Consider the following 26,176-nt stretch of genomic DNA (forward strand, 5'->3'; position numbering starts at 1 on the left):
AAAACTAAGTATTATTTGCACTCAGTGGGTGCATGTGTGTATGTGTGTGTGCTTGCATGCGTGCATGCGTGTGTGAGCTTGTGTGCTCGCGTGCGTGCGTGCGTGTGTGTTTGCATGTGTGCATGTGTTTGCGCGTGTGCATTTGTTTGCGCGTGTGCGTGTGTCCATCTCATCATGTGTCCACATCCGCTGACCCTGCTGTCTCCCAGGCCTCGTCACCTGTCCTGCTTGTCAGGAGCGAGACGACATGGGCGTCACATGACCTGGGGGGGGGGGGGGGCGTCTATGCACCCCACCCCTCCTCGGTTAAGAGAACTCTGCGGGAAGCAACTTGGAAATAGACGGTAGGAAGGCGAAACACGAAGACCAAAAAAAGCACGGCGAGGTCAGAGCTCATGACACGTGTGATCCGTCTCACTCTCTGCTTTGTCGTCACCTTCCCTGACTTCTCTTCCACTGCTATCACGGTTCTGCGGGGGCTTTAGCTGACCTGTTCTTCCTCCTCCTGTTAGCCCAGGGGGCTGCAGAGCAACACCTGGGGCTACAGCAGATGATGGCCAGCTGTAGATAGATACTGCCATGTGTGTGTGTGTGTGTGTGTGTGTGTGTGTGTGTGTGTGTGTGTGTGTGCGTGTGTGTGTGACTGATCCATCCTATATGCTCCTCCATCTTGGTTTTCATTGGCGCAGTCAATGCTGGAATACATTAAGTCTGTGCAAACTGAATGCTAGCAAAACGTTGGGCCAATGTTACATCATTAGTCCTGCGGATTCCACCTTTTGTCTCAGCGTGAAACAAACGGGTGAGTGATGTAGCATGTGATCAAACACGTCTAGGAACAAAAGCTCTTTGTTCCTCCGCCAGCCCTTTCCTCACACCTTTGGCCCTGTTTTGGTCTCAACATATAGTGGGTACATCAAATTGGTTGCTTTCCCTTTCTGTTTTGAAGTGCAGGATCCCATTTCAACCTGGAGAATACACCTTGTTGCGTAATCACGGGACTATTCGTTAATCAAGGCAGATAGTGTGGGGTAGGAAGAAGGACAAAGAAATTAACGGCGCGCAGACATGGAGATCAACCATATGCTGAGGATTGGATATTAATAGTGAACATCTCTTATGATGTGCCCATGATATTTATTCAAATCGCTGAGGGCGCTTTGCATAAATCAAGTTTTTATGAGTCTAAAGGTCATAGCATTGAAAGGAGGACAAGAATAGGAAATGTAACAGGTAGACACTCGCATTAAAAGTTGCTCAGAGTGTGACCCCAAGAAGTCCTCTGAATAAGTTATGAGTTTGTTTCATAAGGAGATTTGTAGCATAATGCCTGGCCTTCAATGGTATGCAACTGTAGAAGATGTGTAAATATGTACATTTATTTAAAAACTTCTTCTCTTTTTTTCTTCCAATAAAGGTACCTGGTCCATGGCGCTTTGGAATATATTTTTTTTATTAAACCTTTATTTGAGTCTCATTGAAATTTAAAATCTCTGTTCCAAGAGAGACCTGGCCAAGAGGGCAGCATAAAACAAACAAGTTTTCATACAACAACAAAAAAACACAATATTCACACAATTAAAAGACCGTTTTGGCATTTCATTTCCAATACTTCCATATTCTAGGTCCTTAGTAATGAGCCAAAGGCATCAAACGGAATCAATTCTGACAATTTTAAGTCTTTCTGGAGGGTGTTCTCAGCAGAGGGGGCAGCATATTAAAAAGATTTTTCTCCCAGCTCAGTACGAGCATGTGGAACCGACAACTGCAGAACATCTTCGAGCGCAGGCTAAAGTGGAATTGGTCTCTAAGGAGATATGCACATACGTAAGAAGGGACTAGTCCAAGGAGGGTTTTACAAATAAAATTCAACCAATGGGTTCGCTGCATACACACAGAGATGGCCAATTGGACCTTGCATGCAAGGTACAACGGTGGGTTGTTTACCACCACAAAGATGTTTACCACCAGTAACAAATCGCAAGGCACAATGACTGGAATCTGTGCAAAGCGGACGGAAACAGAGTTAGGTTGAGGGAAGGCGAGGTGTGTGCTCGCACATCCTGGCCCAATGGGCTGGTCCTCTCAAATAAGGAGAACCGATGGCGACAGAAACACTACTCAGCTAAGTCCTGCTCCATGGACCACGCCCTGCCCTGAGGCTCAGTAAGGGAGGGAAGGCCCATATGAGACCTCAAGAGGTCTACCAGAGCCAGAGACGCTGGCCGCTGCTCCAGGACAGTGATGTGTCCCAGCCCTTGTGGGAGCCTTGACCAGGGCCATCAGGGGGGGGGGGGCAGTATGGGAGCGTACTGCACCCCAACCGGACGGTGAAGGGTCCGTGGTGACCCGCTCCCGCAGAGAGAGGGGGGGTCAAGGTGGCCGCTCATGTGGAAGCAGACAGAGCTTTTGCTGACCACCAGAGTGACCCGAGGAAAGTTGGGATGGCGGTTAGGAACCCGTGCGGCGGTGCCTCGAAATCTAAATCTACCGTGTTATGCAGAGTTCAAACGAGAGCGGAGCCGCTCACTGGGACACGAATGGCAATGCTGGGGCGACTGAAACCATTCCCCTGTAGTGTGGCACCTTTTCTGCTTTTGTCGTTTTATTTTCCTTTACCGTGGAACAGTAGGGTTCCACGTCATTGGGGACGAGGGTACAAACCCACACCTCGGGGAGGCACGAAGTGGTTATTTCCCTCTGTTTGTTCGACTCTACGGAGCCAGAGGGTTCATCCTTTCCACCTGCGGTTCTTTCAGTGAGGAGGCATGCAGGAACAGAGCCTGGGGTCCCATGGGATTACGCACAAGGCAGCCTTGAGTCACAGCTGACTTTGTTGAAAAATGGCAGGACTACCTCTGGCGTAGGGTCAAATATAAACAGAAGCCTGCATTTTGTGGTAGAGCAAGAATGGGATTCTTGTCAGAACTGCTTACAATGTCTTTAATGACTGACACGTTACTCTAATCTCTGGTTACTTACAGGTTACTTACAGCGTATTGATAAGTTGTCAAGTTGACCAGCCGTAGAGAAAGCCCCCGCATGGATAGAGAAGCCATATTGTACGCTGCAGTGCTATAGACAAAGGGGTGTAGCGTTTGACAGTTTGTAACTTCCCATGAAAAGTGCTGAATTTACACCGCGATTCCCCCTGTGTGCCGGGCGTGGGGCGCAGAGCCGCCGAGCAATTAAGGCCGAGCCCTACTGCAGACTCACTGGGGCTGGAGAGGAGCCGTGTGATGATCTTAGATTACACTCACCGAGGGGAGCGGCTCAAGTCCATACCACGCATATGAATGCTTCAACAGAATGCCCCCAGATGAAGTGATGTTTTCAAGGAAACTGACATGCGTATGCAGATACCTCAATCTTGTCGACTAAATGCATCGAGGGTTGTATGACCGTGTAGGCATTGGAAGTCTGGAAGTGCAATCATTCAGGCAATGTTATATATTATTATTTTAATTGATATGAAAAGAGACCTCCATCCGTCTAACGTCTGGCTGACTGTGACATTTAGGCCTGTGGGTGTAAGTGTATGTAAACGGGTGATCCATTTTTCTTTGGAAAGGTTGTTCCTATTGGCTCGTCATTGCATCCCTAGGTCCCTGCCCCCGAGAGAGAGAGAGAGAGAGAGAGAGAGAGAGAGAGAGAGAGAGAGAGAGAGAGAGAGAGAGAGAGCGCTGCAGAAGGTGCAGGTTCATTAAGACAGGAAGGTCACCCTGCAACCTTCCCTGTCAGGAGTTTGTTCCAACAGATAACTTTCCCAGCGGTACCTTTAATGTAAGCCCATCTAAACTAGGCCACTCTTTGGAAAGCGGGTTACAACACAGGTGTGTGGTTTGTTTTACTTGATTTACCAAGGCTCCCCTTATGGCTACACATTGCCCCCTACTGGCCACGCTGGGAACGACACAGATCTTTTACTTGCAGGCAAAGTTAATAAGCAAGATTATTCCCAGAGGGAGAAGGTATGTAAATATATAAAATAAGAAGGTAGGAAAATATACTCATGGAAAACGTATTTTTCTCTCACTGCTTAAAATCCGTATTAAGCGGGAGAGGTTGGGTATAAGAAGGAGAGGCAGAGAACAGCCTACCTTCATGCCACAGGCCAGCTCCATCAGCTTCTTGGCGTTCTCCTCAGAGCGGTACCGCTTGGGCACGGGGACCCGGAAGAACTTGAGGGCCCCCTCAAAGTCCGTGGAGATCAGGTCATCCTTAGATGTCTGAGGGGCACATTAAACACAAAACAATCGGAATAGGGCCATGGACCGCCTAAATCCAACGTGAATTAAGTCTGTTGAGATCAAGACGTCCTGAGAAGTCTGACTGACACACAAAAAATCAAATTATATAATTATTAAAAACGATATTACATGAGGCCCATAGACTTCATACATCCAACCTGAATTGGCCTGATGTAGCGTGTAACAGCTAGCTAGCATTAAAACACACCCCATTATAAAAACACAGTGTGCCACCAAATCTGATGGCATGTATAATCCTAGTGGCCACACTGCCATCTCCTCCCTATGTGATGTCCCCTGCCTGTTAATTAGTGTGTCTTGGTAATGATGTGCATCTCCGGTAAAACAAACCCACCCTGGTGCCTTCAGGTTACACATGTGTGTGGGAGACCTCTGTGTGTTCCAAGGATGCTCTTTGAAAATCATAGTTACGGCAACGACAGTCTCTGCTTTCTGGGGGGTGGGGGGGGAAAGGGGGGCTGTGTTTCTGTGTGTACGACTTATGTGTGTGTTTGTGTTTATGTGTGCATTCAGGTGTGTGTGCTTGTGTGTGTGTGTTTATGTGTGCATGCGTGTGTGTGTTTTTGTTTATGTGTGCGCGCTTGCATGTGTTTGTGAGTGTGTGTGTGTGTGTGTGCGTGTGTTTATGTGTGCGTGCGTGCCTGCTTGTGTGCGTGTGCGTTGCACGGAGCCATCTTACCTTGAGCAGTGCCAGGGCCACGTTAAAGATCACGCTGATGCCCTGTGGTCACAGAGAGAGGGAAACAAAGTTAAATTCTCCCTCAGGGGAATCTTGAGGAGGTGGTCAGATGTGTTTCTGATCAGGGAGCAGTGGCTCCAGTAGGGTCCCATGCAGCACACAGTGTTGGATGCACTTCTGGTACACTAAAAGGTCTTCACACCCCCAGCGATGTCATCTCTCTCACGACCAGACTGTTAAATAAACTCCTTATGAGAAGGTGTTTTTGGGAGGGGGGTATGGCTGGCCACATCATCAGGGACGTTTGATTGCATTTCAGAATGCACGTGTCACTCATAAGATCGATCGCGCCCTTAGGCGGTCACGTCGACCGCTTTCACCAAGGACACATGGATAGTTTAGAAGTCTTTATCTGCAACTGTACGTCTGTCACGCTTGAGGCCGGTCAGCCTGTTTGATATAATCCCAGATTGAGACAGGCCAAGAGTGGTTGTGTTACTTGAATATAGTCTGTACAACAACCATGTTTAAGTGTTGTGTGAGGTCAACTGCACTTTGATTGAGAAAACAATGTCCCAACCCAAAGGCTTCCCAGAGAGATGGGGGCCAGGTAGGATTCAGACCCTCTGGAGATACATTTGAGACACCTCTGGATACAATAACAGCCTTAAACGCAACTCAGTGAAGTTGTATAAGTGTAATCTGAATTTATCCAGAACCAGATCCATCCAACAGCACAAGAAAACATTCAAGGGGTACCCAGAATGCACTGCTCACATCGCTGCTCCAGTAGATGAAAAGAGAATGCCTCCTAGCGGGGCTGACAGTAACATCAGGAACAACATTCATGCAGAAAGCAGCGGCTCTGGGTGAGGCGTGTGTTGCAAAGGGCCCACCTCACAGAGCAGCAGGTCGATGATGTGGAAGACCATGTAGAGCGGGAACTTGGCCGTGAAGAGGGTGAGGAACCACTGGGAGGCGTACATGTGGGCCTCCAGACCCACGTTCAGGAAGTGGCTGTACAGGTCCGGGAGGTACTCCTACCACGGGCGAGAGACATCAAGGTAATGCAGGATTGAAAGAGAGAGAGAGAGAGAGAGAGGGAGAGAGAGAGAAGAGGACGGACAGAGAGAGAGAGAGAGAGAGAGAAGAGGATGGACAGAGAGACAGACAGGAGGAGGACAGAGAGGCAGACAGGGGGAGGACAGAGACAGACAGGAGGAGGACAGAGACGAGAGCCGAGGTATAAAATGGGATTTAGACGGAAGAACGAAGAAGGCGTTGGTAATGTAGAAAAGGAGGATTTGCTAAAAAACAGCATTAGGAGTTCATGGGGTAAATGGAGCGACTGATGATCCCAAGCTATTTCGGAGGGGTCATTCAACACCATTATAATCTGACTCACTTGGAAAACATGACGGATGTAGCAGAGCACTGTGCACATGCGCACCCACACACATACACACACACACCTGCATTAGTCTCTCCAGCTGGAAGAATTTGCAGTGGAGATCTTCAAAGTTCTGTTTGAAGAGGTCCCGGAGGCCGTAGTCAAACATGATCTTCACCAGAACACTGAAGGCCTGCTCCTCTGGCATCTACAACATGGACAGACAGATGTACGCACGCACGCACGCACGCACACATGCACACACACACACAAATAATTTAGAAATATTCTTTAGGTCATCCCTGCTGGCTCAAAATAAGACACCTTTATTTAAGGACAAATGGACAAAGAATAGACAGATAGCTAGCTACGTATTGAAGGCTGTAAAGAAGAAAGAAAGAAAGAAATGTATTCATATAAAACATTTATTCAAGCAGCACCCTAGCAAAGGAAAGGGTCACAGAATAGCATTCACAGTTAAGATCTACCAAGAGAAAGCTGGGTAATGTATGCATACTACAAATAAATAACATGGATAAGATCGCTATTCCTCCACCAGGTGGCAGCGTTGAGCAGCAACCATATTTTCAGTTTCCTCAGGTCGCTGCAGGTAAGCGTTCATACGTTGTGGGTTTTTCAATAACAACGAGCGAGGTTAGCTCCTCACTAGTGTCTGCTTAAAGTCGGACGAAAAACCAAACTAATATTTAAAGTTAAATGTCACCTCATATGTAACACAATATTTCAATGGACTACAATTCATCACTGAAGGAAAACATGAGGGCGAATGTTAGCACCCGAGGTCGCTGCCGTCTACACTCGACATAAATCAATGCCCACTTTACAAAAAGCGGGGAGTGTGTTGATAGTTAAACTTGAGGTGAACTAACTGCGAGTTTTCCACTACTTGTGCATTTAAGTATGTGGCTGAGTAGAAGTCATATAAGGTGGAATATGTTTTTATGCTCACTGGCCCAGCAGTGTTTGTCCTTGCCCTTAGGGAATGTGTTGCTCAGTGTAGTGTGTTGAACGTGTGTTGTTGACTGATGAGGCAGCAGGAGGTTGTGTGTGAGTGTGAGTGTGTGCGTTTATCTGTGTGTGTGCGCGTGTGCGTGCGTCCGTGCGTCAGTGCGTGCGTGCGTGCGTGCGTACTCACATGAAGCAGCAACACAGCAGCCAGGAATGATTGTCCCTGGCAGTATCCGATCTCCTCGTCATAGACAGAGTAGGCCTGAAGTAAAGAGAGAGACATACACATAAAGTGAACATCTCATTTTGACAATGAATTAATTCAAATGAAATCTGGACACCAATGTGGAGTATAGTTTTAAATTGATAATTTCACGATTATATCCTCGTTATCACATGGCTTTGTCGGCGAATAAAATTTTCCTAATTGAATAAATGACAATTGCCTAGAGACAAAGCTATACACAAATCAAAGCAAAAAAACCTTAAAGAAAAGGAAGATTCATCTTTGTTAACCGCTGTAGTGGACACTGGGCTGCAGTGGACACACTCTACTGTAGTGGACACAAGGGCTGGGTTCATATCATATGGAAAATGATTTTCTGATTAAAATCTATCTTAATTTGAACGCTTTGATATTGATGAATAAAATCCCATGGTCGATCTTTTATTGTTTGCATTTTCCCGTGGATGCGTGAAGTGGCCACGTGAGAGGGGTGTGTCTCTCGGCGGCCAAGCAGGCGGCGCAAATGGATGAAGGATTGCGTTCACGTAAATATACTCGCGTAAACACTTATATTTAAAATATTTGAACTTTCCTGCGAATTCCGCATGATGCTTGATCTTGACAGCCTATCAGCGTTCACTCCCTGAAGTCCACATTGAATCGCAAAACGGAGGAGAACGGGATTGTTGCGGTTTGCGGATTCCCGGAGCACTATAATACATATATATTAATTATATAATATAATATAAAATATCACGGCCAAAAGCTGTGTTTTGGGAAATCAGTGGCGATACCCAGCCCTAGTGGACACACTGTGCTGTAGTGGTCACACTGTACTGTAGTGGTCACTGTGCTGTAGTGGTCACACTGCTGAAGCAGACGTAATGGACTGTGTTGGACACACCTGGGTGTGAGCCACGAGGAGAAGGGTAAGGGCTGGGATCAAACATAGGTCATACATAAACCTCCGGAGGGAGACGCCATAGAGACTGGGTCAGAAACCCAAAACTGAAAGGGGAAAGTGTGTTTTTTTTTTTTTGCTACCAAAGAAAAATATTTGTATAAGCGTGTTTCCCTAGTGGCCAGTCTACACGCTGTGGATTTGAAACCTTTACATACTTTTCTACTGTTTACTACTGCTGGCAATGTTTGTGTTCGCTGTTAGCCAATTATGCGCCTATAGACGCTGCCTCGAGCGATATGATTGGTCGAAACACACATGAAGCGAAAGAAGGTGAAACACCCCTGTTCACACACAGCGCTCGTCTGACCTCATAATTCAGATGATTCATTAAGCGTTTGATTGGTGAGACGATCACAGCGGGGAGTGAAGCAGCGATCAGAGGATCAATCCCCACTGACACCAACAGGGAGCGCCGCGCTGCGCCGCAGAAAGAACCTGAGGAGGTGGCTGTCTGGCCCCAGATTAATAGCCCGGCTCACTTGAGCTCCATTATGAATGAGATGGAAATGAAACACAATTTGGAGCGCCACGTTGCCCAACTTCCCCAAGGGATTACCTGCTGACAACTGTGTGTTGGAGAGTGTGTGTGTGTTGGAAAGTCTGTGTTGAAAAGTGTGTGTTGAAAGTGTGTGTGCGTGTGTTGAAAAGGGTGTGTGCTTGTGTGTGTGTGTGTGTGTGTTTGTGTGCGTGTTGAAGTGTGTGTGTGTTGAAAGGATCTGTGTGGATAATAAAACTTGCGTCTTGCGTATTAAAATCATGAAGCATAATGTGCATGAGCTGATGTAATGTCTCATTACAACTCATTCTACACATTTTAAAGTTAATGACAGAAAATTGCACACAACATAATCAATTAAGGCATTGGATAAGTTCATTCAATGTACACACCGATGTGAATGTGTGTATGTATATGCAGTTCATAATTGTGTGTGTGTGTGTGTGTGTGTGTGTGTGTGTGTGTGTGTGTGTGTGTGTGTGTGTGTGTGTGTGTGTGTGTGTGCGTGCGTGCGTGCGTGCGTGCGTGCGTGCGTGCGTGTGTAGCAGTAGCGATTTCCTAGCATGGCAGCAGGCAGCGAGTGTGAGCTGAACCTGATGAACCGTGTCTTGAAACAGGAGAGTTATTCAGTTAATTGATGAACGCAGCGGCCAGCGGCGCTCAGCGCGCTGCCACACTTTGTCATGAGCCCAACTGTCACCAAGGTGACCCATTTCCCCACTGCTGCTGCGTTCTGGCAAATGCACGTCTTCATTTCACATGCAAATTGGTTGTTGTTTACCATTGTTTTATCACACCGACTATTGTTTTAGAGTAATAAATGACCTGCTAAGTACTGTTTTATACTAATAAATCACCTGCTTACTATTGTTTTATGCTAATAAATGGCCTGGTAACTATCGTTTTATAAAAGTAAATGACCTGCTTACTATTTATTTACACTAATCAATGATCTGCTAACTAATGTTTTACACTAATAAATGACATGCTAACTATCGGTAGATAATAGTAAATTACCTGCTTACTATTATTTTACAGTAGTAAAAGAGGCCAATAATTGTTTTAAAATATTAAATCAGAGGCTAACTATTTCTTTATAATAGTAAACAAACAGTAAACTATTGTTTTAAAATGTCCAGATGAAACTAATCCAACGCCAACTCCATCCCATGTCGTCTCCTAAAGGAACCAGGTGTTGTACAACGGCTCATGCCCCAACCTTGCAGATCTTGTAGAGAGAGTCCTGTCCGTCTCCACCGGTGTCTTTGAAGTAGTCGTGGGCCGGGAACGTCCTGTTGATGTCTCTCGTTATGGCACTGTCCTGAGGAGACTCCTGGGAGAGAGACATAGAGGGACAGAGAGAGAGAGAGAGAGAGAGAGAGAGAGAGAGAGAGAGAGAGAGAGAGAGAGAGAGGCAGAGAGAGAGGAGGGGGCGAGAGGAAGAGGGGGGAGAGAGAGAGAGGGGGAGAGGAAGGAGATAGAGATATGCAGAGGAAGGAGAGAGAGAGGGAAAGAGGGAGAGGGAGGAGGGTGGGAGAGGGAGAGGGAGGAGAGAGGGAGAGGAAGAGACAAAAAGAAAGATATGTAAATACAATATAACTGTCTCAAATAGGAAACCTAAATTAAAAAGAATGCACGTGTCTCATGTGGATCCATTGAGGATTGACCACTATAACATATTACTGATATGATAACGCAACGCATGACCATGTTTACTGAACTCGCACCTCTACTCTCGTCCAGCAGGGGTCAGTGTCTGTATCCTGCCTAGAACTGTAGTGGAAGACTAGCTAAGTGGTGGGGTTGTCGGATAGGATCCTTTAACCATATAACTGCTAGTCTATTACACCAACAAGTCTGATCAATCGACAGTACAGGCTGAATATAAATTAGGATGCAGCAACGCGTATGGTACAGAGATTGTTGAGTATTATGGATGATAACACGCATCCCTTGCACAATCTAGTGAGTAAGCAAAAGAGTGTTTTTAGTGGGAGGCTACGACAGCTAAGCTGCAGAAAGGACAGATTTAAGAATACTTTTTTACCTACTGCAATTGCACTTTATAATTACTCCCCTTTTTAGTAAGGACAGAAGAATATTCATTTAAACTTTAGCTTGAGCTGCTTATATATATATAAAACTTATATATACTTATAAATGCTTATATATATATATATATATTTATTTATTTATCTTTTTTGCACCTGTTTATTTGCACACCTGTATATTTGCACACATTTTGTACTGTTATGTCTGAGTAACAGCTACTTCTACTTATGCACATGGACCATCCATTCCACTTTTTCTTTCCTAGGCTAGGTAGTGTGGGTGCATGGTTTTGTTTAGGTGGGATATGTATGTATACATGTGTTGTGTTGTGTATGTATGCTGGCTGCTGGAACACCTACATTTCTCTGTTGAGATGAATAAAGTATATCTTATCTTATCTTATAACCAAATTATACCATTTCAATATATTTAAATGGTGCACTACAACACACTGTGCAGCACTGTTCAGTACTGACTAGGACTAGTTATTCATGAAATGATCTGAAATAATTTGGGTTCATCCAGTCATGCCATAAATCGGTACAAAAATTGAAATCCACCTTCAGGTAGAAAAATGTAATCGGCAGAATAAAGCTAGCATTGCTTGAAATTCATATCTGTTAATTAAACCCATACCCAAGCATAATCATGTCTCAAGCACCGTGGGTTATAGTACTTCTTTCAGTGGGCTGCATTAGCTGCACCTAGCTCCACATCGAAGTGGCTTGAAGACAATAAAATAGCCCAACATGAATCATTAAAGATGAGACAGCGAGTGGAATAAATAGAGCAGGAAATCACTATGTGTGTGTGTGTGTGTGTGTGTGTGAGACAGAAAGCCCCTCATGTGCTTCGACCTCAGACAAATAAGTGTGAAGAACAAAGTCCATCTTACAATATTGGCCTTTTCAAAAAGACCTCCTCTCACTCCACCCTCTGCCTCTACTCCCTCCCCCTCGATCTCTACCTCTGGCATCCTCCTCCTCCTCCTCCTCCTCCTCCAGCCCCTCTACCACCTCTCTTCTCCACTCCCTCTCTTCCTCTCCCTCTCTCCTCCATTGCTTCTCTCCTCTTCCACTGCCTCTCTCCTCCTCTCCTCTCTCCTCCACTGCCTCTCTCCTCCACTGCCTCTCCTCCTCTCCTCTCTCCTCCACTGCCTCTCTCCTCCACTGCCTCTCTCCTCCACTCCCTCTCTTCCTCTCCCTCTCTCCTCCATTGCTTCTCTCCTCTTCCACTGCCTCTCTCCTCCTCTCCTCTCTCCTCCACTCCCTCTCTTCCTCTCCCTCTCTCCTCCATTGCTTCTCTCCTCTTCCACTGCCTCTCTCCTCCTCTCCTCTCTCCTCCACTCCCTCTCTTCCTCTCCCTCTCTCCTCCATTGCTTCTCTCCTCTTCCACTGCCTCTCTCCTCCTCTCCTCTCTCCTCCCCTCCCTCTCTTCCTCTCCCTCTCTCCTCCATTGCTTTTCTCCTCTTCCACTGCCTCTCTCCTCCTCTCCTCTCTCCTCCACTGCCTCTCTTCCTCTCCCTCTCTCCTCCATTGCTTCTCTCCTCTTCCACTGCCTCTCTCCTCCTCTCCTCTCTCCTCCACTGCCTCTCTTCCTCTCCCTCTCTCCTTCATTGCTTCTCTCCTCTTCCACTGCCTCTCCTCCTCTCCTCTCTCCTCCACTGCCTCCCTCCTCCTCTCCCTCCCTCCTCCACTCCCTCCTCCACCTTCACTCCAACTCCCTCTACCTCCACAACCTCTCACTTTCCCTCCCCTCCCTCTTGCTCTCCCTCTCCACTGCCTCTTCCTCCCTCTCTCCCTTGGTTGAGCTCTGATAGTTGTATGTTGTATCCTGGTGGTGCGCCGTCCCTCCATCTTTCCTCAAAGCGACCGGCTGCCTCGGGGTGTGCAGGGATACAGTGTGCAACCAGACCTTGTTTATGATGCTTCCTTTATCTTTGCCGGGTTAATGTTATTAAGTCATACGGCCTCTATAGTGCTGCACACTATGGAGAGAGGCCGGATGAAGTCAGGGAATTCCCACGTTGCACTACAGCATTTTAGTGTTTACAGAAAAAACTGTAAACCTTGATTGTGTTATTCAGCGGTACTAACATGACTTGGCTAATAAAATACCCTGTGCGCATGCCATGCATATATTCACATGGTCAAACACACACATGGAATCCCTCTCTCGTCAGTAAATACACTCTTAGCAAGCCTTGATTTTCAAAGACTAATCACCCTTCACTTCATTATTAATGGTGGTTTTTTGGAACAGAGAAAACTCCTGAATAAGTTATGCAGCGCAGGCGCACACACACACACACACACACACACACACAAATGATTTCAGTTCATGCAGTTCATTTGGCTGGATGCCAATATAGTAAAGGGAAAATTGTGATTATTGGCGTTGAAACTATTAAATTCAACCAAGTCTACACTTGTAGACTTTGTTATAGCAGCCGTGCTCTCTTGATGGTGGTTAAGGCTGAACCAAACGGACCAACCACCACACAATAAGAGAAGCAGGAAGTGTATAAAAGCAACAGGAAGTTCTTTCTACAAATAAAAGCTCCAAATTGGCCGAGGGACCCCTAAGCTGTCGTTTATGTTTCCTGAATCCAAACTATCCGTTGCTCAAGGGGTCCTGACAGGGCCTTTACCGTGACAACGGTTTACGGTGATGCTAAAGTAAAAAGCATGCCGCATTCAGCGTAGCATGTTGCCATGAGCTTTGGTGCTATTCCTGACCAGAGAGGGGACTTGATAAGGATCCTTGTTTACACTCCCTGCACCACTTAGTAGCGCACTTATCTGGAGTGCTGAGTGCTCGGACAAAGACTACTGACATAACCCCGCTATGGGTGTACATCCGTTCGTCTGTCCAACCATTAAGAAGGGGCTCGTCACGAGAGGGTCGCGTGAGAGCAGGGTGAGCAAACACCCGGACTCAGAATGGGGAAGGGAAGTGTGTGAGAGAGAGAGAGAGAGAGAGAGAGAGAGAGAGAGAGAGAGAGAGAGAGAGAGAGAGAGAGGGGTAGAAGATGCAGAGAGAGAGAGAGATGTAGAAGATGCAGAGAGAGAGAGAGAGAGAGAGAGAGAGAGCGAGATAGAAGACGCAGAGAGAGAGAGATGTAGAAGATGCAGAGAGAGAGAGATGTAGAAGATGCAGAGAGAGAGAGAGAGAGGTAGAAGATGCAGAGAGAGAGAGAGAGAGAGAGAGAGAGAGAGAGAGAGAGAGAGAGATGTAGAAGACGCAGAGAGAGAGAGAGAGAGGTAGAAGATGCAGAGAGAGAGAGAGATGTAGAAGATGCAGAGAGAGAGAGAGAGAGAGCGAGATAGAAGACGCAGAGAGAGAGAGAGATGTAGAAGATGCAGAGAGAGAGAGAGATGTAGAAGATGCAGAGAGAGAGAGGTAGAAGATGCAGAGAGAGAGAGAGAGAGGGAGAGAGAGAGAGAGGTAGAAGATGCAGAGTGAGAGAGAGAGATGTAAAAGATGCAGAGAGAGAGAGAGAGAGAGAGCGAGAGCGAGATTAACACAACATAATTGTAGAACATGAAACCTAAATTCAGAAGAAAATCGGCACATCCCATTTGGATCGATTGAGGATTGGGAGACAGACTAAGAATCCCAGACAGAGAGACCATAAAAGGAGAGCCAGATACAGAGATAAAGAGGGATACCCTGTGAGTGAATGAGTGAGTGGGCGAGGGGGTGAACTCTCCTCTCTGTGGTTCCGAGCCAGGGCATGTGAGAGAGGCTCTTCCGTGGGAAGCTCCAGCGGCTCTTTTTCCTCCATTGTTCTGCTCCACGCTGCACTCTGACTCCACACAATGGCTGACATGGCATTCTGTTGTTCTTACCGTGTTCCTTCTGGGGCTCACAATACACTCGCACCCAGGGTTGGATATAAATTTTCGCTGCTAATTGTTTACCCTGGGACAGAAATACCAGCTGTCCAGCGTGTCTGCTGGAATGTTAATCTAAAATAGATTTCGAAAAGTAGTTAAGCCCCCAGGAGAGCGTGCGGTGTGGAGGTGCTGCCCACAACTCACGGGCCCCCAACTTTGGGTTTCCCTTCTTTTTCATTATAAAAAATGGCAAATGGTTTTAGTTCTTACTACTGATTTGAACATAATAATAGAGAGTATAATAATAATGTGCTTGAAAAATAATAATATGAAAATTAAGTTTTACGTTTTTTTTTAAATTATATTGCCCTCCCTGACATCATGTCAACCCTGCCTCAAAACCTTTCGGACCTGAGAGAGACGGAGTCACTGGGGATCCCAAACGCACAGTCAGAACCATCTCGCTCGTTGGATGATGCACTCCCGCTCGGGGGTTCACAAGAACACATAGTGTGTTCCTGATATTCTCTGTATATTTGCTTTCCATCTTAGAGGTGAGCAAATCATTGGGCCTGGGTTACAGATATGGTTGATAGGGAAACAAGGTAATTCACAGTAGCATTAGGGATTGGTTTGAACTTTGTCTCTGTTCTCATACACACACACACACTTCAAGTTTGAATACACTGTGATTATAGGATATGTGTATGAAAAGTTACCATGCTGATTTTTAAGAGACACTGTGTAACCACAGACTTCTGATCTAATATTGACCACAGAAATGCTTGTAATCGCACCAGCAGAAACGATGGAGTTTATGGAATGAAAGCACTTGTATTGTAGGGCAGTTTCTCTCTCTCACACACACACACACACACACACACACACACACACACACACACACACACACACACACACACACACACACACACAGGTTTTGGGTGGTCGGGGATACAGACCTGGCAAACTCAAACACATCTAATCATTGCTGAAGTGTCTTGCTCAAAGGCAATAGGATACAGAAGAAGACAGACACATGAGACCATGGCTTATCCATACTCACCATGGTGGTCTTAAACCTCACTAATATAGCTCTAGTGTTGATCATGTTCAACAGAGAGACAATCCATGAACCACACCCTTCACCGGGGGTCATTCACAAGCCAAAGGTTTAGAGTGCTTGACCTCCTCCTTAAGTCACAGTAATGTGTATTTCTTAGCACTGCTTGGTCATGAGCCTGTCATTAGTGTAGACAGGCTGGGTCTATTTACAGCCTTTAGAAAACACACAGGAGAAAATCCAATACAGATTGCATGTCTGATAACAGAACGCTCCGGCTGTTTTCTCTCCCCCCCCCCCCCCCCCCCCCACTCTGTGGTGCTTGAGGTTATGTGGGTGGTATTTGTTCCTGCCTGCATGTGTTTTCTATCTCTGCACAGTCTGTGTGTCTCATGGCACTGATTGTTCTGTACATCGTACAGCCGACCAATTGCAGTGCGGGAAGCAAAGAGGGTGTAAACATGATGATACAGGGAAATGTTTGGTGTGTCAACTTTTGCAAAGTAGAATGAATAAATGATTGAGGATTTTTAACAGGTAGTCTGTTTAACGAAGCATATTAAAGCTTTGCATTTTTCAAAACCCATTGCCCCCGTTCATCTCCCCTCTGCGAAACCCAGCAGCCCAGCGGTGCTGTGTCTCACAGTCTCAAGACTAGTGCCCATGGAGTCAATTACACAGATGAAATAATTGTCCCGTGCTCGAGGAGCACGTGCGTGCGAATGTGTACGTGTGTGTGTGTGCAGTTGTGCAGCAGCCAACCCCTTCATCGATTCAGCACAGCCCCAGTTGCTCGTCGGAAGAATTGGACCATTAACCACCCTCGGAAAGGGAATGTTTTATTGAACAGACTCGATCAAGTGGTGGGAGGGCACCTCATCACAACAAAATAACACATGTTGAAATAGCAATTATCATACACACATCAAGTTCACCAGCTGCGATGCCGGATTGCACTGTTTAAACGGGAATGAACAAACATGCTCAGAGTAACCACCACACCGTCAGCTCCCCGGTTACTAAAAGCTGTACTTTTTTTATCACCTCCTTGAATGCAGCAAAAATACTTCAACTCATTTTTCGTACAAGAAAGTATAGCAAAGGCTAGGACCAAGTAGGACAGGTAATAGGCTAAGAGGCTTAATATTTGGCAGTGCTCCTCCGAAAGATTAATCCTTAACAGTTCAAAGTCGACAGCAAGGTAACGTTTGTCGTACAAAATAACGTAGGAACACCCGACGCATGGTACCTACACCTTCCGGCATGCCTTTATGCACATCACAGGAAACCACTCGCTCACACACACATGATGCAAGGGTCTGTGCAAACCATGGGTACGGTGATAACGATGACTAGGGGGGATTGTGGACACCATCCAGAACACACTGCTCAGTGCAAGCTCCCACTTCCACACGCATGTCGAAGGACGCCCCCCGTTAAGTTTATACTGGGATGCACAAACACACAGGTTTCTATCTGTGAGGGACAACAGTGAAACCAAATGTCTTTGTGTGTGAATCGTTGGGCCTTATTTGTATTAGGCCAAAACGGGGTCCCAATGTTAAATTATTCAAATAAATACATTTGCCAACTCTTAAATATACAATAGTTTATTTACATGCACTTGGATAATTGTAAACCGAATGCAGAGCAAAATTAATTCAGCGATTTATATACAGCCGTCACCGAAGCATTAATCAAACTAATCTCCACCTAATTCAAATAATTGATCTCCATGCTGCCATGGCAACTGTATTGGCTTATCATGGGAATTATATAAAAGGCAGTAATGGGGCATCTCTAAAGTCAAAGAAAAGATGTATTCATGTAGCACATTATATTTCAACATTACCGCAATTCAATAACAAAGACAAGGGACCAGGACAGTGAATTGGACTGATATAAAGTCAGTTACAATCTCATCTCAATGTTCTTCAGTATTGTCATCATTCATTTCATAAATATAACTCAATTATCAGAATATATGACCATATCCCAATAACACCTATCACACTCTCTTTGGTAGAAAAAAAAATGAAAGTAGGAATCTATGCAAAAATAAAGTGAGTACCAGTATCAATAATAAGAATGATAATAATAGCTTATGAGAAAAATAATCTTTCCAAAAGTGCCAAATAAATGCAATTATCTTCTGAAATGTATATTTGCGAATATATATATTCTTGCTGGATAACGAAAGACACAAAACACAGTGGAAACTGCTGTTGTGTGCTTGGTTGCGTTTGCTTGCCTGGTCGCCTGTTTCTCCTATGTGCGTGGCCTTCACTGCTGGCACAGTTATGCAATCACAAAACATCAGGCTACCGACGAGATGCAGGAGTGCAAGGGCGCGCAACTGAGACATTATAGAATTCAATACCAGTCGCTGGGTAATGGTCGGGTTTTCTCTCTAAGCCAATAACAAACTGAAAAGGCAAGGGTTCCAGTCAGAGAGTTCTGAACCTATTTGGTTGATAATGTGTGGTTGAAGTGGACCCAAGACAATTAAAAATTTGACTGACAATGCACGATTCAGGAAATAAATAAACCTAATTATACCAAACCCCACTGCAAATATTAGAATGAGGAGATGCATGTAAACTAGTGTCGTTCATCCTACATTTAATAGTCTTTCATCAGATAATTTTCCACTTGATATTTCATAAGCGCAGAATGTTTCCAAAAACGCCATCGTACAAACAGGTTAGGAAACGAGGGACGTAAAACGTGAAATCATCTTGGTCTGGACACGTTCTGTTAAGCCGATGCTATAGCAAACAATGAATGTCTCATTTCACCAAGTCAAATATGGGTACATACCCATACGCCTACTCAAACACAAACATGAATTTCATGTCTCATAAATTACTTGAGTATTTTAAACACCCTGCGGGTAAGAACAACATTTAATTAAAGAGTTTGTTTTTCCTAAAGTCCAACTCTAACATCCATTAAATCTTCCTTAAAACCAGCCGTCTAGTTTAAATAACACATATTTTCCATTCATTCTTAACATTCCTGTTTTGAATGCTCAGAACACATTACACAAATCTGGCCTAGGTTCCACAAACATCACATTCTGCTCTTCCTGTGTATGTGTACTTTTGGCTAGATAAGGTTTTACCTTTCATTACAGCAAAAACAATAAAGATGACTTTGACATTTCTACACCATTCCTCCAGGATACTTCAAAAGGCTCATCCACCTTCATAAAACAAGTGATCCCTTGCTCTGTGAACCCCCGTCTTGTCTCAAACGCACGAGAGTCTCCTGCATCGAGCCCTGTTCAAACTCCCTGATCCAATCACCTCCCTAGTCCTGCGCTCTCTCCTACCTCTGTCCGGCTCTCCCTGTTCCCTTCTGGCCGAGCGCAGGCCACGAAATACGTAAAGACCGGATAGAAACGACTGCAACATCATTTAATCCCTGTGCTCATCTGTCTAACGACACGGTCTAGCCCCGACAAGAGGACGACACACGCGAGAAAATGCTTCAAGCAACCTCAAAACGATTTCAAATGCCTTTTAATTCCCCAAGCTCATTCTGTGACACTCAGTCCTTAGACGTGACAGGTCGTTCCCATTTTTATCTCCCCGTGACCGTATCCGTAGCCGGGTCCTCTGCTGCCTTGCTCGGAGGGCCCGAAGCAGGTCTTTTTGGTGTTCCTGCCGCCCAGCCGGCTGCCCGCCACGCTGCGCTGCACGCAGAAGGAGCAGAGGCGCTTGAGGCCCTTGCGGAAGGCAGAGTTCGACAGGCTGTAGATGAGACAGTTACAGAAGCTGTTGCTGATGGCCAGCCAGGTGGTGAGGAAGGAGGCGGCGGCGTGCTGATAGATCCCCCCGCTCTCCAGGAGGAAGTACAGGATGTAAGGCAGCCACAGGATGTAGAAGACGCTGGTGATGCGGAACAGCACCACCGCGTAACGCTTGTCCGGGTAGGGGGCCGCCGAGGGCTGCGGTGGCGGCGGCGGTGGAGGTGGATGTTGCTGCTGCTGCAGTCTTTGTTGCTGTGGTAAATGGGCTAGCTGGCCTTGCTCTACCACACTGCTGCAGTCCTTGTACACGGCCACCGACCCCCCCGACCCCACCGACCCCACCGACGCCAGCCCCTGCAGCTGCTGGGGCCGGTAGCGCGCGTGCCGCTCGCTGATCTCCCGCGTGTGCTGCCGGCAGATCTTGAAGATGTTGGCGTAGGTGAAGCAGACCGTCAGCGCGGCGGGGGCGTAGAGGAACGCCACGATGAAGGTGGTGAACGCCGGCTGCGTCCGCCACTCCACTGCGCACCACCTGACCACGTCGCCGTGGTAACACGGCTTGCCCCAGCCCAGGAAGGATGGCAGGAAGATCAGGGCCGAGTACAGCCAGATGACGGCGATGCAGCAGCGCACGCGCCACGGCGTGACCAGCGAGGCGTACGTGAGCGGCTGCGTGATGGCGATGTAGCGGTCCACGCTCACGCACGCCAGCGACGCCATGGAGACCGACTTCAGCACCGACACGATGTAGCCAAACACCTGACAGGTGAGCTTGGCGTCGAATCCCTGGAGGCGGTGCAGGAGGGACAGGGAGGGGATGAGGCAGCTCACCCCCACCAGCAGGTCGGCGTAGGCCATGGTCTGGATGAAGGCGCTGGTGGTGTGCTGGCTCAGCAACGGGGCGCAGTGAAACACGAAGATCACCACCAGGTTGCCACAGATGATCAGCACGGCGAGGAGCAGGATGATGGACACTTCCAGGATGCAGGTGTTGAAGACGGTGGCGTAGCCTACCTCCAGCAGGCAGAACGGGGCCGAGGAGTTGAACAGGTCGGAAATGGCGGAGCTTAGGTTCGATGGATCCAGGGTGGAGTTCATCATTTTGGGTCGGGGGACGCGTTGAAGGGAGGACCCCCTGAAGGGTGTCGAAGGGGGACCCGCTTGCTTTTATCACGCTGGTGGGTTGGAGCTTATGCCGACGGGCTGCGTGGCTTCATTTACAACATAAAGTCTCCTGCTGTGACTCCATGGTGAGAGGTGGAATCCTCTGCCACTTCAAAAGGCTGAAGCAGGGGGGTTCATAGGTGGAAGCCTCTTAGAACCCCTTCCCCGGCCGACAAAGGCAGTCAAAACAGTGCAGGTGATCACACATGTACGCAACAGTCTTTCCACGTAAAACAAGCATTCTGATTACAACCTTCCCCTTCTCCGCAAGGTTAAATGTCCATCGGCTCGCAAAGTCCAAAGTCACATAAAAAAGGGACAAAACCGAATACGTGGGCCAGAGTTGGTGGGCACACAGAAACGTTCTGTCCTCGGTTCCTTATAAAAGTCAATGAGAAAAGGCTTCAACATCTGCTGCGGGGGGGACAAGGAGAGCGAGGCTGCTCGCTGAGACTACAGACGGCACAGTCCCAACAATAGCTCCCAGTGAACGTACATTATTGCGTAATCCATTGGCACCGGCTGTTATGTGAAGCGGTCAATAATGCTATCAGCCGCGCATTAATGGCTTCCCGGGTACCGCTCCACGGTTTGGGGGGGGGGGGTCCTTAGCATCCCATTCTCTCGGGGGTCCTTCTCCGCGTCCTCGTTACTCCCCTAGTCTCTGGCGCGTTGTGCCGTCCTTGCCTCTCTGAGTCTGCTTGGGCTTCTCTCATCACGAGGGAGAGCAGACGAGACGAGGAGGAGGAGGAGAGGATGAAGGCAGCGCAGAGGGTGACCGATGTTGGTGGAAGACCCGCGCACAGACAAACATGCGCTCTCCCACACACACACACACACACACACACACATCCAACCCTACCAGCACACACACACACACACACACACACACAGGAACAACCACACACACCTCGGCTGGGATCTTACCAGAGAAGCAGATCACAATGTGGGCAGGGAACGTGAGGGAGCCAGGCAGACTAATGCTGGGAGAACACCCCCCTGTGTTCATTTATCCTCGCTCTCTCTCCCTCTCTCTCTCGTTCTCCAGAAGCGATGGCATAAAGGGTCCTTCCCTCTCCTCTGTAGCTGTAACCAATGGCAAGCTCTGAGGGCGTAAGACCGCCCCTCTCCCTCCCTCTTCACTCTTCTCCTCCCCTCTGTCGCACACAGGCCACGCCCACAGCCTCTGTCCTCATACATAATACACTTGAAAATTGCTGGCAGTTACGTATTGGTTGTTTTAAAAGGTTGCTGAACTGTGTCCATCCACAATTCTAGGCACACATAAACAGCACATTACTCAAACTGGACAAGCACACAGACAAACCATGTGGGCGTGTGTCTGACCACCACAGTCAAACACAGCCTCACATTCACACACTCCCACACACCCTCAAGAGTCGCACACCTCCACGGTCACACATAAACTCCCCCACAGTCACACACACCCCCCCTACAGTCTCTCTCACTCACACACTGTCAGTCTCTCAAACACACACAGACACACACACACACACACACACACACACTGATGTCTGCCGTCAAACATTTAAAATATTTGAGCTATTAATCTAAATAATTTTTTGAGGTCTTTAATCAAAGCCAGGATAGCGTACTTTATCAGCTCTCTAAACATTCCGTCCTAAGTCAACACTGACTCAAAACAGATAAGCATGGACTGGAGAGAAAAATCAGCTCCTACACTCAATACACAAATATGTTACTTTGTCTTCTTCAATGAAGACCAGAGATGACTTACTCTCAACAACCATGTTATAATAAATAAAAGGGTGCCCTTTATTTCCTCAGGAATGTTAACGCAGTGTCGATGGCATTTCAACAGATATAATGATTGAGAACCTGGTAACTTCTGAGTGTGGTACAAAAAAGTATAAATTTAACTTATATTTATTATATATATATATTTTTATTATATATTAGATCTATAATATTTACTGTAGCACTGTATGATTAAGAGGCAAAGCGACGGCTGTGTCTCTGTCTTACCAAACTACTCAAACTCCTGAACATTTGTTTGTTTTGGGTCCACAAAGCTCATTCACAAAGACCTGGAAAGCACATCGACCGTATCCAAATGCACCACATGACACATCATACTGGTCGCGCTCCTTCTGAGAAAGGACCAGACATACATGTAGAGAAAATTAGATTAGGCGTTCCCGAAGCACACACTGGGCCCACTGTTCGGGACATGTTTTACAGCTTACCAGGGTTATAAAACCGGGTTCTGACATTGGTTATGAGTTTGGATCCCAACAAAGACAACATGTTACTGAACTTGCCCAATGTGTTGATATCGTGGGTCTTGTTACAAGAGATGCGAGTTGACTTCCAACAGAGTTTGTCCACAGTGGATTACACAAGGCTCAGCTCCGAGCGATAAGAAGGGACCTCATACAAAACATTTTCCTGTAGCCTCCAGCCAGTGCAGGAAGGTCCCCATGGCAACTTTACCATAATAATAACAATACTATTCATACAGCGGGAATATGTTTGTTAAACAGTGGCGTGCTCAAAATTGTGTAAGCGTGCGCTAACCCCCACCCCACACACAAACACACACACCCGCTGTAAACAACATAACCCATGTCTAACAATGGCCCTTACGTAATCTGTAGTTCTATACAAACAGCTTCACTTTCCTCCAGGGACTTTTTAGATTTTAAAACAGTACTGTGTGTTTAACCTTGTTAATCCCCATGCAAGTGTGCCAGGGTATGAATGCATGTGCAGAGTGAGTGATTATACGTGCATATGGTATTTTTCTGTGTGTGTGTGTGTGTGTGTGTGTATTCGGCAGTGTGTGTGTGTGTGTGTGTGTGTGTGTGTTCGCCAGTGTGCGGGCCAGTGTCTGCATTTGTGTGTGTGCGCCAGTGTGTGTGTTCGCCTGTGTGTGTGTGTTTGTGTGTGTCCGCCAGCCTGTGTGCGTGTGTGCCAGTGTGTGTGTGTCAGTGTGTGTGTTAGTGTGTGTGTGTGTACCCCCGAGACAGTTCCAGTGTGTGTCTGCATGTCAATGCTACAACTGCAATCATCCCATGAACTCCGAGACACTTACATTACATTTAGCGTGGCATTTCTGACATGCGTGACCCAATGTTATTTTGCGACGGCCTCTATTTAAGCGCTTCATCTAAGCCCTAAAACAAGATGTGGTGAGCACGGACATGCCCTCATCCGCGTGACTTGACGGTAGCTTAAGCATCCACACATGTGTTTACACATGTCAATATGCATTTGGATATGCATCTGCTTTGTATATTCCAGATGCTTCTACTAAAGATGCTGGGTTCTTGTGATGGTCACATGGTATACCAGGAGACCCCCCACCCCCCTGCTATCTACCGTGTAAACATCTGTTCTCAGAGTCAACAAGACTCATCATGGCAAACCCTCACTAATTAAACAGGTTTATGCATATTTATATAGGAATCTTAATTAATCCATCTTAATTAAACACTGGGAAATCATGTGACCAAAGGAGCGATTGCTAGAAAACTAGAAATAATCAGACGTTTGCGTCACTTTTGAATTCCTATTACTATCCTGTCCTTTCTAAAATTAGTTTTTATACTTGAATGTTCTATATATTTATTTGATAATAAATAATAAATACTAATGATTTAAAAAAACATTTGATTTGTCTAACTAATCCAATGCATTTTTGGGTGCGTTTGTATATTGTGATGGTAGACAGAAGTTACACACACACTAAAACACATGCCTGGCTACACCTTTTTGCCCCACAATCTAGACTCACTGTAGACTCTCACACAAGGAGCTTAATATAGACACAACACTGGATGAGGGGGTAGGGGGAGAGGGAGGGGGGGAAGAGAAGAGGAGGGAGGATAATCTGCAAGTTCTTGGCTCTGAGGGGCGATAGGAGGAAAGAAGTGGGTGAGCCAGAGAGAAAGGATGAAGGGAGAGATAGAGGGAGAGGACAGAGAGCCAAAGAGACAGACAGAGACCGAAAGAGACAGAGACAGATATTTGAGAGATGGCGAGAGAACGAAGGGTGAGGAGAGAGAGAAGGGTGAGGAGAGGGAGCCAAAAAGAGCGAGAAGGGTGAGGAGAGGGAGAGAGAGAGAGAGACAGAAATAGAGAGAGACAGAGAGAGAGAGATAGAGAGATGGCGAGAGATAGAGGGTGAGGACAGAGAGACAGAGAGACAAAGGCAGAAAGATAGCGAGAGAAAGAAGGGTGACGAGAGAGAGAAGGGTGAGGAGAAGGAGAGAGAGAGACAGAAAGAGAGACAGAGAGAGAAAGAGTGTTAGAGAGAGGATGAGAGAAGGAGTGATGGAGGGTGAGGATAAAAAGGATTAGCAGAGAGGGAGAGAAAAAGGGTGAGAGAGATAGAAAGGGGTGGAGGAAGGAGAGAAAGGGTGATGAAGATCGTGAGCCAGACCAGGGCTAGAGAACAGTAGGAGACACACACACACACGTTGTATTATAAATCATAATACATATGTAATATAAATAAATCAAAAGGGCTTTTGTGTGAACGATAGTGTTATGGCAGCGAAACATGTGCCCAATTTAGGCCATTGCTACCCGTTCTTTGCACGTGATTCGCAAGGTTTATGCAACCACAAAATACCAGACCTTATGACTATCAAAGGTCAAGTTACACTCTGCCATAATTCGATTTAATAGAGCCTATTTGCAGTCCACAACACCAGAACACTTTACATTACCCCTTTACCTTCAGTCTGCAGTCCGCGCCGGTTCCGCAGTACGCGTGACAAAGCGACCCATGACACGCATTAGCTTATATGACCGACACCTGGAGAAAGCAACACACTCTCAAAGCTCTACCCTCTATTTTGAGACGTGTACACCTCCAAACCTCAAAGAAAACACTCACCCCCTAAATCGCTCTGATTCCTCTTAGCAGGAATAAAAAATAAAGTGTGATTCCAAGGCAGAACCCCTGAGTGTTTGTTTCTATGGCGATGAAACTAATATTGGCTACTCATAAACGCTAGGGCACACAGTCACATATTAAAACCCAATGCGTCTTTTACGGCGATGTCACTGCAGGACCTCCTGTCCTCTACAGAAATGGACTTGCGGTGGAGCAGAACGCCATACTGCACCACCACGGTGACAAACAGCCCCGGGGAAAGCACTGCGCCCCATCGGGGCCAGCAACGTTTAATCGCATACTATTCCTTTAACAAGCGGGAAGAATAACCAGACTTTGCAGCTTGGGACAAGAGAACGTTACACACACACCCGGTCGGAAGCCGTGCGGGAGACGCAGGGTACCAGACAAGTTTATTTGACAGAAG

General features: G+C 46.6%; 2 protein-coding genes across 6 annotated transcripts in view; both read right to left on the reverse strand.

Moving 5' to 3' along the window:
* The window catches only part of rabgap1 (RAB GTPase activating protein 1), a 70,960-nt gene that overhangs the window by 13,596 nt on the left and 31,188 nt on the right, over positions 1-26,176 (reverse strand). For all 5 annotated transcript variants that reach the window (XM_079735762.1, XM_079735760.1, XM_079735763.1 and 2 more), the window contains 6 exons: positions 10,215-10,328; positions 7,497-7,571; positions 6,423-6,548; positions 5,847-5,990; positions 4,951-4,992; positions 4,101-4,229 (listed from right to left, as the gene is read on the reverse strand). In XM_079735762.1, coding sequence (XP_079591888.1) covers positions 4,101-4,229; positions 4,951-4,992; positions 5,847-5,990; positions 6,423-6,548; positions 7,497-7,571; positions 10,215-10,328 — 630 coding nt within the window. The remainder of the gene's footprint in view (positions 1-4,100; positions 4,230-4,950; positions 4,993-5,846; positions 5,991-6,422; positions 6,549-7,496; positions 7,572-10,214; positions 10,329-26,176) is intronic.
* Positions 16,782-21,828, reverse strand: LOC307075271 (putative G-protein coupled receptor 21). The gene has a single exon (XM_079735815.1). The coding sequence runs from the start codon at positions 20,799-20,801 to the stop codon at positions 19,506-19,508; it is 1,296 nt and encodes a 431-aa protein (XP_079591941.1). The 5' UTR covers positions 20,802-21,828; the 3' UTR covers positions 16,782-19,505.

The sequence above is a fragment of the Pollachius pollachius genome (assembly GCF_949987615.1).
Source record: "Pollachius pollachius genome assembly, chromosome: 4".
Lineage (NCBI taxonomy): Eukaryota > Metazoa > Chordata > Actinopteri > Gadiformes > Gadidae > Pollachius > Pollachius pollachius.